Below are 12,758 nucleotides of genomic sequence, written 5' to 3'. Positions count from 1 at the left end.
AGAGAGAGAGAGAGAGAGAGAGAGAGAGAGAGAGAGAGAGAGAGAGAAAAGAAAAAGAAAATAAAAAAGAAAAAGAGAAAAAGAGAAAAAAACCTAAAATAAAATAAAAATAGCAATGTCTCCGGATCTGCACATGTGACTTTAAAGGCAATGGCTCAAAATGCTGAAGGAATACAAGATTCATCTGGGGCCTTTTCAGGTCTGCCACATCTGGCCAATATTCTAGGGCCCTGATTTAATTGGAGGGGGCAGGGCACTCAGGTGCTGTTTTTGTTTTCTAAATAACTTTTCCTGTAGATTCTAACATACAGCAAATGCTATCTGGAGCTTCTGCTTGTGATAGGAGGTCAGGAGGAACAAGAAAGGAAGGACTTAGCCTTTATGTACCCCAGGGATAAGGTCTGGGTGACAGGAAAGTAGTCAGGAAAGTCCAGAGAGGGAGGGAGGGAGGGAGGGAGGGAGAGAGGGAGGGAGGGAGGGAGAGAGGGAGGGAGGGAGGGAGAAGGAAGAAGGGAAGGAGGGAGAGAGAGCACACACACACCTCTGAGGGTGGTAGGTGGTTAGTTGGTTAGGGATGTAGTGGTCTCCTTCGACTTTAGCAGAAGGTGGTACCCAGAGGTTGAGCGGTGTGTGAGGCTGCTCAGTTAGGGAGTTTTGAGATGCCTTTTGGGACCTGGGAGCTGGCAGATGGGCTTAGAAGGCAAGGAGGGGGCAGGGCTCTGGGTGGCGGCAGAGTGCAGGCTGCAGGGAGGGATTTGGGGATTTGGGTTGGGAGAGGCTACAGTGTATCCAAATGCTAGCAGAACTGATCCAGCTGAGAGGCAGTGGAGGGACTAGAAAGCATGATGGATGGTCAGAAGTTCTAAGGAGGAAGAGAAGGGGAGGGCTGGACCTACCCATTCTGCACAGTGTTGGCCTTCTGTAGGAAGGCAGTGTAACGGAGTGGGAGGAGGGGGTGAGACAGTGGTGAGGGTGCCAAGAGCATCTCTTCACATACAGGGGTCTCTGTACGTCTTCAAGCTCATGGGGCCTCAGCACATTCCCTAGGCTCCCTTCTCTTTCTCCCCTCTTGGTGGCAGGTTCGGAGCCACCAGCCTGATAAGAGTTTGCTATCAAGGGCCCAGCGACCTCCACTCCTGGATCACTTCTCTACTGGTGTCCTGTGAATTAGCCAGTGTTTGCCCCACAGCTTGGACCCTGCGTTAGTGATGACTCTCTAGAGGAGCTGAGCTAATCAGATGAATATAATCAAATGATAAACGGTTTATTAGAGTGGCTTATCCTCTGTGGTCCGACTATTGCAACAATACGCTAGTTATTTGGTCCATGAGGTGGGATGCCTCAGCTGGTCTTCAGTGTATGCTGGAATCCCAAAGAAGTAGGCTGTAATATCAGTGAAAGAATGATCTCACTAGAGAGTGAGGACAAGCAGGCAAGGAACAAAAGCTTCCTTCTTCCATGCCAAGATGCCACCAGAAGGTGTGGCCCAGACTTAAGATGGGTCTGCAAACCTCAAATAATCAAGACTTAGGGTAGGTCTCCTATTTCAAGTGATCCAATCAAAAAGAAATAAGAATCCCTTACAAGTGTACCCAGCAGTTTGGATTTTAGTTAATTCCAGATGCAGTCAGGTTCACAACAGAGACTAGCCATTGCAGATCCTAAAAGAGAACCAGGAGGGTAGAGTCTGGCCTCAATCTCCTGTTCCGAGTAGACTCCAAATCCCAAGTCATTGAGGACTGACCACTCGGCCCCATGTAAGTCCCTCAGGTCTTGAGTTTTGATGTTTTCTCCTTGGGAATCCAAAGACGGGTTGTTAGTCATCGGACTGAATGCTAAGCCTTCATCCATGCCCAATACCACCAACTTCAGTAGTGTTTGCCTTCTGAGCCTCATGTGTTCGGGGCCATACTGGGCTGGTAGGCAGAGTCAGAACCACCGCCCCTGGTGGAAGCCTCTATGGACATGCTTCTGCCCTAAGTTGAGAGTAGGGCTCCACTTACCAATGCTCTTCTCTGTTTTCTGAGCTGCTGTTCAAAATCTACTCCAGCCACGATACCACCATTCCTAGGTAGAGAAATAGGGACGGGAACACAGATGGCTGTCAAGAGCCTTCCGGAATATTCTAGCCGCATCTGGATCTGTAAACCACACACCTTCCAGTGCTTCTTACTGTCTGACATCTCAGTGGCAGGCAGGGCAAAGCAGTTCAAGCTTATGGGCAGAGCAGACAACTGACCGTTTAACCCTCCCTACAAGCAAGGCGTTACCTTGGACCAAGGGTGGGGTTTAACACTCTGTGGATGGTGCTTAGCAGCACGCATGCTCCCAGCCCCTGTGATGAGCGTAGGCAAAAGCGCCAACTTCAAACACATCTCTGAGTATTCTCTTTTACACCTGCAGGGGGACACTGTAGGCTCCTGACCCAGGATGAGGCCCCTAGCAGATTAGTTGGACTGGCCTCCACACCCTCCTTTTCCCCTGTTCTGGCTAAACATTCTCTTTAACCAACTATGACCAAAGACAGTGACTTTCTTGGGATCCTGTGAAGGAGAGATTTGGTGGGGTGCGGTGGTAGTGAGTAGGGGTTCTCCTGGGCTGTTCTTTTGTGGAAGATCTGAGGAAAAAAAAATCCTCTCTAGTGCAATGCTCCGCTGAGGGTCTCTGAGTGCCTTGATGGGCCTTCTCTGTGCCAAGGTAGTCTAAGGATGGAAGAATCCTCAAAGGAGCCTTCTAAGAGGTGCAAACACAAACACTGATCTTTAAGGCTTGACTTGAAAGTTGTATTCTAACACATTCTATTTGTCAGCATCAACTACAGCCAGACACAATGGAAAGGAAAATGTCTCTATCTTATCTCTCTGTGGAAAGAGTAGCAAAGAATTCACCACCATCAGGTTGAGCATGGCCTGGTTGAACCGGGAATGAGAGAGAGCCACGGGTCACAACTTGAAGGCCTTTCCCTTAGGAACGTTGCCAGTGTAACTTGTCAAGTTGCAGGCCAGACTTCATGGTTGGAAGAATACTGGATAAAACAAAGCTTATCATGCTCTTCCTTCTATTCATCCTGCAACATGGTGGCACCTGCACACGCCATGAAACAACCCACTCTCGAGGGACATGGAGACGGTGGACACCTTCAGAGAGTGCCCACGTCACCTCGACCTAACTTCAAGGAAGGCTGTGCACGGATTTCCTCTACCACACCTTGAATTTCTTCCCATCTTTGCGTGTCATCACCAGGGCCTTGGAGTGACCAGAGCAATTTTGTGACTACGAGGAGAAGGTTCGTAGACTCACAGAAGAGTGAGGGAAAGCCCTGGTGTTGTTTGGCCGCTGGGCCAGTACTGTGGCTGAGGCAGGAGGTCCTGAGTGGGTATGAGTGGGCAAACAAGCAAATGAGTACATGTGTACACTCATGTCTTCCTCCGCTTGACTGTGGATGTGGTGTAAATAGTTATTGAAAGTTCCTGGCTTGAACTCCCTTCCATGATGGACTATAACTTGGAATTGTAAGCTCCCGCAAGTTGCTTGCTCACTCTGTCTGTCTGTCTTCTTTCCTTCCTTTTTTGAAAACAGGGAGTCTCTATGTAGTCCTGGCTGTCCTGGAACTCACTCTGTAGACCAGGTTGGCCTGAAAGTCAGAGATCTGCCTGCCTCTGCCTCCCAAGTGCTGGGATTAAAGGTGTACCACCACTGCCTGACTCTGAGTTGGTCTTTCTCGGGGTGCTTTATCACGGCAACAGAAATAAAGCTAACAAGGATCCTGAGGGGTGCTGACCTTTCCTCTCATCCTGTGACTTCTTTTTTTCATCCTCCTAATGCTGTCGTTAGCAGGGCAGGAAGAAATTCATTGTAATTTTTCCTCCACAGGTAAATCTTTGGGTATTATATCTAAAATCGTACTGCCAAATGCAAGAGCGTTTTAACTTCTTCTTAGATTACAGAAATTGAATAGCTTTATGTTTTACATTTAGCTCTTTGACACGATTTTAATTAATTTTTTTGGGAAAAGCATACTGTTTATTGGTATGGGTTCTCTTATTCATTTCTTTACTTTGCATTCGATGTCCAATTGCCTGTGCACCCTCAGTTGACAAGGCTATCTTGTCTTTGTTCAGTCCATTTTGTTCCTTTGAAAAAGATCAACCAGTTGCTTTTGTCTGAGCCTGTCTCTGGGTCCTCCGTTGTGTCTGTTGTGTCTTTGGTCTTCCCCAGGACTGTACTATCTCGGCTACTGTAGCTTCGTCTTCAGCTTTACAATTACGGAACGTCAGCCAGCCAAGCTTACTCTCCAGTGTTCTGTTTTAGGGTGAGCTTTTCCCTCCCATGTACACTTCAGAGTCACTTTGTTGGTGTCAAATAGTGGTTTCCTAGGACTTTGTTGACTTGATAGCTTATGTTGATGAGTGCTGTTTCAACAAAAACCTTCCCATTTATGCCAACGTTGCCTCTTTAGCTTTTCTTTGGTTTCTTTAAACACAGTCTGTAGCTTCTTTTGAAAATGTTTCTGCCGGGCGGTAGTGGCGCACGCCTTTAATCCCAGCACTTGGGAGGCAGAGGCAGGTGGATTTCTGAGTTCGAGGCCAGCCTGGTCTACAGAGTGAGTTCCAGGACAGCCAGGGCTATACAGAGAAACCCTGTCACGAAAAACCTAAAAAAAAAAAAAAGTTTCTGTTTTTATTTTATTTTCTGTTATGAGTGCTTTGCCTTCACATATATCTGTGAATCATGTGTATACCTAGTACCTAAGAGGTCAGAAGAGGGCATTGAATCCCCTAGAGCTGGAGTTACAGATGGTTGTGAGCCATCAGGTAGGTGCTGGGAATCGAACCTGGGTCTTTTGGGAGAGCAGATGGTAATCTTAACCACAGAGCCATATCTCCAGTCCTCAGTTTTATAGTTTCTTGCATGTAGAGCCTGACTCTACTGTTGATGTTTACACCTGATAGAGTAGTCCATTTTTTTTGTTGTTGTTCTAAGAAAATACCTGAAATTTGGTACTTTACAAAAAATAAGTCTTATTTATTTCATATTTTTAGGGGCTGGAAGTAGGGCTGTCCTGTTTGTTCAACCTCCAGTGAGGCCTCCTTCACTACACATATGGTGGGCAGGTAGCATCATGGTGGGAATAGGTGCAAGAGAAAGTACAGGTGGTTCACACTGTAATCCTGGGCTATACAGAGGGTTCCAGTCCAGCCTGGGCTTTATAGAGAGACGTGTAAAAAGAGAAAGAAGGAAGAGAGGGAGGAAGAGATGTGTGCTCAGGGGGAGAACACAAAAGCAAGGGTGAGTCAAACCTATCTGGGCATAGTGGTACAAACCCAGCACTCAAAGAACTGAGGCAGAATAGTCACAAGTTCTGGGCCAGCCTGGACTGCTTAGAGAGAGACCTTCTCTTGGTAAATGGAAAAGAACCAATCAGGTAAGCATAGCAGACTTGGAGTGGAAAGGAGGCTGGTGAAACCGGATCCAGGGTGTTTGACTGACTAGGAGGGACCAGGGGCACCGCCCAGCAACATCTTCATGGTCTCCAAGCCAGAGACTGCAAGGACTCAACTTCAGATCCTGACGTCATTTGCAGCAGAGCGGAGTTTGAGGACTTGTGTGAGCAGGCACAGTTCGTCCCCGCTGTGAAACTCCAAGTTCAAGGTGAAGTTGACTCAGACATTCAAGAAAACACACAGGCTACTCCAGCTGCACAAGAGGAAAGAGAGAGGGAGGGGTCGATGTGACAGTGAGTTAAAGGCATAGGGCTGGCCTTGCCAGAAGCAGAAGCATTTGGATGTGATGACAAAGGTACCGGGCTGGAGCTAGCAACGGAGCCATCTAAAAAATGAGGACCTAGTTATTTTTTTGGTGTTTCAAAAGGGGGAGCTGAAGCTTGGCTTGAAGTTTGTGCTCCTATTATTAGTGAAGTTATGGCTCCTGACTGAATGGAAATAAGAGCAGAGAGAATATAAACCTGTCAGAAATGAGAATATGCTCCAGAGAAGCAATTTGCTGAGGAGAACTGGAGGGACTGAGAGGGATGGATCCTGCTGTGCCATTTAACTGTCACCAGAAAGGGCCCTTGAAGGGTGCCAGACAGGTGTGTTTGTTTTGTGTGGCTGCCGCTGCCGTGACAATGCACCACATACTTGCTGGTTTAAGACATGGCGCCTGCTTCATCTCACAGTTCTAAAAGCCGGAGAGCCAAAATCAAAATGTCCTCAGATGTTTGCTCTCCCCTCCCCCCCCACCCCCCAAAGCTCTGGGTGACAACTCTTTGCTTCTCCGACATTTGGCTGTGACTTCCTCGAGTCTGTGGCAGTCCCTCTCCTGTTTCCTGTGTTCCAGATCTCCTGGGCAGACACCTGTCCTCGGGTGCCATTTCTTCCCAGACAATCCAGAATGATCTCATCTCAAGATCCTTATCACCTGCAGAGAACTTTTCCCCAAATAAGGTTTTATTCCCAGGTTCTGAGGTTGGAACATTTGAGAGTCACCCTTCAACCCAGCCCCACCGAACATGTAACCTTGTAAGCTGATGTTCAGTTTGGTTTTGCTTTATTATTTATAAACTGTACTGGAAACTTCTGGCCAGGAAGTAGCTTTCCTGGTCCTCCAGGATTAGGAGAGCTTCTCTTCTGGTATGGCTACGGGGATGGGTCAGAAAGCTGCTGTCTTGGAACAGTTTCCTGCCAGAGAACAAGGTCTGTGCAAGGCTGGAAGGAAGAGCCAGGAAGACCCAAATGAAGTATGGCTACTCAGGAGGGTTAGGGAAAGAACAGCAATGCTAACTTTGAGTGAGACAGCAGTTCCTGGTGGTCCAGACTGCTTTTGCCTTCATCCTCAACCTTCAGAGACCTTTGTTAATCCAGAATCATGCAATAGCAGTCGATGGCAAGGAAGGACTTTTTCTTATTCTGGCCCCATCCCCTCCACACCATGTACACATGCCGGTGCACAGAAAACAGGGCACACTGATGACAAGATGCACTTCAGAGGTGCAGATGGCTGCCGCTTTGCTGGACAGCATGGAGTGTCAGGGAGCCCCCTGGCTTCAGGACATCTCAAGGAGCAAGGAGCAGGAACAAGGCAGGAGTGGAAATCGTAGACCATGATGGTCTAGGGATGCTTTTAAAATGGGTGGGGGGCCCTAAATGGGAGGAAGGCCAGGCTCCTCCTGCAGTGTTCCTCCTGGCCCCCGATGCGTGGGAAAGCTGGAACTTGACTTCCTCAGGCAGAGCAGAGTCAGGAGCAGACACCTTGGGGCCTGCCTGCCTGTGTTTGTTTTGGCTGAGGGCTTCACGGGGCTTTTTGAAGCTGGTTTCGTCAGTGCGAATCTGGAGGAATCAGGACATGGATCACAGAGGAGCTGAAGGGGCCTCAGATGGGGAACTGGAGGTGGTCCTCCCTTGGAAGATGCGAATGAATTGCCCATCCGGCCCAAGAACCACAGAGGAGCAGGATCTGAGCTAAAACCCTCCAGGACATGCAAGTTCTCAAAGCCACCCCAGCCTGGGTTATGCCTCTGTGCTGGAGGACACACACTGAGCTTTCTGGTGTCCAGGGGCTCTGACAACAGCCCTAGGCCTCCCTAGACTGTGCCCCACCCCTCCCAAGCCTGTAATTCCTGATCTTGATTCAGTGCCAACCCCCTACCACCGTCAGCTCAGCCTGGACACTCCCAGGTCCTGTTCCACACAGATGCTGGTGGGTCACGTGTTCCCCAGCTGAAGGCCTCCCCCATCCACCTCCACCATCTGCTGAGGCCCCATAATTGTTCCAAGGCTCTGTGCAGCCTCACTTAGAGGGAAGAGCTCATGCAGCCTTGTAATGTAAGCCAGGCCTGAGGCCGCTCGGGCAGGGGGTCCCCAGCTGGGTAATGAGCCTTCGCTGAGGTGGCCTAAGTCAGTCTATCTGAGCACCTCATGGAGGACAGAATCTTCTCTGTATCCCCATTTCTGTTTCCCAAATCCTTCCAAACACAGGGCCAGAGGGCTGGCTGCCTTGGACTGGCTTCCCACATGGGACAGTGTGGACACCCTACGTAGGGCCTAGGCATGGTGGAGAAGGATGGGCTGCTGGTTTGTCTTTGCTGGGATTGACTTTCTAAAGGAATGGGGCAGCTCCCACCCCCACCCCTCCTAAACCTGCTGAGTTGCCCTCATCTCTCTTTCCTGGAGCCTGGGCCCCACAGAGGGGTGGGGGCTTGGCCGGGGAGGCCAGAGCTGTGGGCCAGGGCTCCCTGTGCCGGGTTCAGGGAGCTGTCTTCTTTCCCTTTGAAGACTGATGCTCAGCCTCAAGCCCCATCCAATGTCACCTTGTAGCATCAGCCCCAAGCCCAGCCCCTTTTGCTACCACTCAGCAGGGTGGGGACCACCTCCCCCCAACCCCGTATTCTCTGGGCTTATCAACATCATTTTGACATGTTTGTTTTCTGGTGCAGACTGTGAAGACAGTGTTGTGGATTTCTGTGTATGCAGAACCCGGCACATAGTAGGGGCTTTAAGAACCATTTGAGGAGAGACATGAGCTAGGGAAAGAGGGAACAGACATGATGACAGGTAAGAGGCTTGACTTGTGTGAGAGTATTGTGTCTGCAAGGCTCCTCTGGGTCTTTGGGTGGCCTGCAGTGGTGTGTGCTGTTGCTGGGTTGTAGGGTGGGGCTGGCTAATTTGGGTAATAGGCTCAGCTGTGTTGTCCTGTCAAGACCCCACTGGCTCAGGAAGCTCAGGGTGAACCTGAGGTCAAGGATCACCCAGAGTTCACTATCAGAGCCGTCTGGCAACAGGACCTTTGAGCAGCGGGAGGAGTGTGAAAGACATTTGCTATGGCTTTTCTAGCATAGACTGGTACCCATCTCTCACCTCTCACACTCAGTGCTGGAGAAACTAAGCTGGACCCCATGTCCTTGGGGAAGAGTGATGACAGCTAGGAGACACCCAGCGGTCAGGCCTCTGCCCAGCAGCTTAGCCAGACATCCATTCTTAGTGAGGAACTTGGTGCATCGGGAGACTGGGTGTGAGGGGGTATCAGAAAGGCGTGGAGTGGTGGGAACTTCAGAAAAGCTTAGAAACAAGCTTCAGGCCAGAGACAGAGATGAGACAGTCTCGGCAAGGAGTGGGGGGAAGGCTTGCTGGACTTCCCTGTACAGTATGTATAGGTGTGGCTCACACAGCAGAGGGGGCTTAGGCTACTCTTAGATTCTCCTGACTGTGGGACTACAGGCCCAGCCCAACTTTCCTGCCCAGCTTCTTTTCCTGTATAGGTATCTCCTGGGACTGGAAGAAGAGTCACCATTGAAAATTGGATGGAAGGCTTTTCTGACCAACCATGAAAATGGGAAGTGGGGACCAGAATCTCTCATGGCCTCAGCAGACCCCTCAGATACCCAACATCTTCCCTTCAGACGTTTGTCCTGGCATAATGTCTTGTGACACTTTCTCTAAGTGCTGCCTAGAAACCTGTCACTGTCTGTTTCCTTCTGAGGCATCGCAGGAAGCCGACCGAGCAAGCCACGGGCAGGGCAGGGCTGTGTAGAGGCTCCTGCTTTGAGCAGCAGGAACCCAGCTTATGAAATTACAGGGAATTCAAAGCAGCCGGCATCACCCGCTGTCTGGTTTCATTACTGGAAATGGCCTCCTCTGAGGGAGGTTTGTTCTGATAACTTAGCAGATCAAGCCCCGACACCCTTCATTAGCACTTTGACATTGACAGAGAAGACGGATCCTAGAAGCACGTGATGGAAAGGAATTGGCTCAGGGGGAGAAAAGCCAGCACCTCACTATGCTAGGAAGAGTCGATAGGAGATGTTCTTGCAGGTGATTTTTACAGTCCTCTTGGATGGGGAGCCATGGTTAGCATGAAAGCAGCTGGGGGCGTTGGACCTCTCCCCGATTCCAGCCACTTCCCTGGTCTCTACCCACTGCAATTCAATGTACCCTCCAATCCTTGTTGGCTTATCCTTAAAAAGGCACCTCTGTCTTTCAAGTGTTCCTTTCCTCGTCACCCTAAGCATCTAAGGACACAGAAATTGTTCCTAACCTCCTGGCTACTTATAGCTGTCTTCCCAGGGCTTCCACAAGTACAACCCCTGACTTTCAAAAAGTATCCTAACCATTTTGTAAAAACCAGACTTTAGGCTGTACCTTGATAACAGTTCTGGCAGATGGATGGGGGAGGGGCGGCTTCGAAAGGCCCTGCCTACACCCAGCAAGCTGCTGCCCTTGCCTCCTATATTAAGGGAGCTGTGTGACACAGGGTCAGTTGCTTAGCTTCACTGTGCATCCATCCTTTGCTTACGTCTAAACTGGATGTCCAGCTTGCTGTGGGGATTAAACAGAGTGATCCACTAGGGAGTCAGGGTCATGTAAAGATTAACTGATATGACTGGTGGTTCTGAGGACCCCAGGCAAACTGCTTGTGTTCTTCCACCGGAAACCTTTCACTCTGTGTGGTGGAAGGATGTAGGACCACATGCCCATAGCGTGCCTAGCACCCAAGGGCCCACCAAGCAGGGGCCACCGTGGCCACCGGCGAGGGCAGCTCGGTGCTGGTGTAGTAGATTCCTGGGACACTGTAGCTGCACGGGTTTCTTGGACTCCTTCACAAGTGTGTAGAGACAGGAGCGAGGAATGTGATCCGTCCCAGCAGCCCGGGGGAGCCAGACCATATCTGGTATCTGGTATGTCTCTCTGGAATGATTTTGGGGGAATTCACCAAAGTTGGAACTTAAGACGTGGACTGCCGGTAACCCGTAATACAGGGATGTGGCGCTGCCCGTGTGCATACCCCAGAAGGGGACCTGGTGCCCGGGGTGGGAGTCAGCTTACACGGTACAGCGCCGGCTGCCTGGGCCCGCCCTTGAATGGCCGTGAACTTGTTTTTCCACGTCCTTTGCTCTCAAATGTACTATCGAGCTGGGCGACGCTAACACAGCGGCTCAGGTCCTTCCTCGTAACAAGCGATTGTGTGTTCTTTAGAGGTGGCTGAAGGGGAGGAGGGGGCCTGGCCCCGAGGAGGTGGAGAAAGGGAAACAAACCTGCCTCACAGTGAGCGTGCGTGTCCTGGGGCCAGCTCCCCCCAAAGCACATGCCATTTCTGTCCCTGGAAGGGGTTAAAGGCCTCCTGGAGTCAAAAACAAGCAGGTGTCCCACCGTGCCAGAGACCGCTGCCTAAACTGCTTCCAGCTTTTCCCCCCTTCTGCAATACGTCTGTGATCAGCCACGGGACAGAGGCGCCAGCAGCCTGCCTCTGACAGGCATCGGGTTAGCTCGCTCCCACACGGGTGGTGTGCCCAGGATATAAATCCAGGCTCGAGCCCCTGCTGTGTTCCTCTCCCTGCGCACCCGGGGTGGGGTGGGGGGAACAGAGTTTCCTTCCAAAGACCTTTCTTTTATCTGAAGCCTCACAGCCCAGCAGGCTGCACTTGGTGGAGCCAGTCACAGAAGCCGAAGCCAGCAAGCAGCCTCAGCAAGGAGACTTGCCGGGGTGAGGAGGGCAGGTGTTGCCAGCCCTGGAGAAGAAGGCCCCGGTGGGCCTCAGCCCTTGGTGTCATCACAGGGAAACCCTCTGGCCACTGCAGACGGCACCATGTGGGCCCCAGGGGATCATCGGTTCTGGTTCCATTGGGGGCTGCTGTTGCTGCTGCTCCTCGGGGCTCCCCTTCGAGGCCTAGCACTGCCACCCATCCGATACTCCCATGCGGGCATCTGCCCCAACGACATGAACCCCAACCTCTGGGTGGATGCCCAGAGCACCTGCAAGCGAGAGTGTGAAACAGACCAGGTGAGTGGGATTCCCGAAGCCTAAGACGGAACACGTGAGAGGGTCGGTGACGGACCTCGTGAGAGGGTCGGTGATGGTGTGGGAGCTATGGTGCGGGGACGACTCAGGAGTGCCTCCAGGAACGTAAAGGGACACAGACGCTGCCAACCTAGAGACAAACAGGGCTTGAGCCGGCCTGTTACTGTTGAGGGTGCAGTGTCCAAATCCATGTCCGAGCACTCCTCTGTGATTGTTGAGGGCTGCTGTGGGCCAGCATCGGACGAGGCACGTAGAGTGGGATAACACGACAGACAGTGTAGTAGATGTTCGGCTCCCTACTCACAGGTGGATGCTCACACAGAGTGAAGCTAGAGCCAGGGAGGGACAGGTTGGCTTGGAACCATGTCTGTTTGACACATTGCGGCAATTAGTTTCACCAAGCTTCTAGACCCTTCCTCAGGTTTGAACTCAGCCATATGGTAGTGAGGCTTCTGGGCAGACTGAGCAGGAGCCAATCTGTACAAACACTCTAAATGTCCTGGGAGGGAAATGAACTGAGTTCCCACCTCTCTGGCTCTTCAGTGTTCCCACATGCTCCTCCCTCGTGGATACTGCTGTAGTCGAGAGCCACCTCCAGACAGTTCTTCCCTGGCTTGTCCACTCCTGCCCATTGGTTTATCATAGTTCTCATGCCTGGACTAGGTGTAGCCACTACCTGGCGGGCCATCTCTGAGGGTAGCCCAGAGTCTCCCAGGGCTTTGGGTCTGGGTTAGGCATCACTAATGAACATGGGAGACTCCGGTGCTTCTAGAAGTAGCTGGTCACATTGAGAAAGCATGCGGCTTCCCATGGAGAGAGTGGCTGCTGCCTCACATTCTCTGGGGACCATTCTCAAGCCTCTCAAGACAGATGCTCCAGTGATACAAAGAGGTAGGATGCTGCAGTGGTACACAGTGTTAGGATGCTGCAGTGGTACACAGTGGTAGAGTGCTGCAGTGGTACAC

At 51.1% G+C, this 12,758-nt stretch overlaps 1 protein-coding gene across 1 annotated transcript in view; it reads left to right on the top strand.

Annotated features, from left to right (window-relative positions):
- The first annotated feature begins 11,560 nt into the window (after window positions 1–11,560).
- Window positions 11,561–12,758, top strand: part of Wfikkn2 (WAP, follistatin/kazal, immunoglobulin, kunitz and netrin domain containing 2) — a 5,930-nt gene continuing 4,732 nt past the window's right edge. The window contains exon 1 of the mRNA XM_028772480.1: window positions 11,561–11,775. Within this exon, the coding sequence (XP_028628313.1) occupies window positions 11,581–11,775 (195 nt within the window). The 5' untranslated portion in view covers window positions 11,561–11,580. The remainder of the gene's footprint in view (window positions 11,776–12,758) is intronic.

This window comes from Grammomys surdaster, unplaced genomic scaffold (assembly GCF_004785775.1).
Source record: "Grammomys surdaster isolate TR1022 unplaced genomic scaffold, NIH_TR_1.0 213, whole genome shotgun sequence".
Lineage (NCBI taxonomy): Eukaryota > Metazoa > Chordata > Mammalia > Rodentia > Muridae > Grammomys > Grammomys surdaster.
This window is presented reverse-complemented; position numbering and strand designations above follow the sequence as displayed.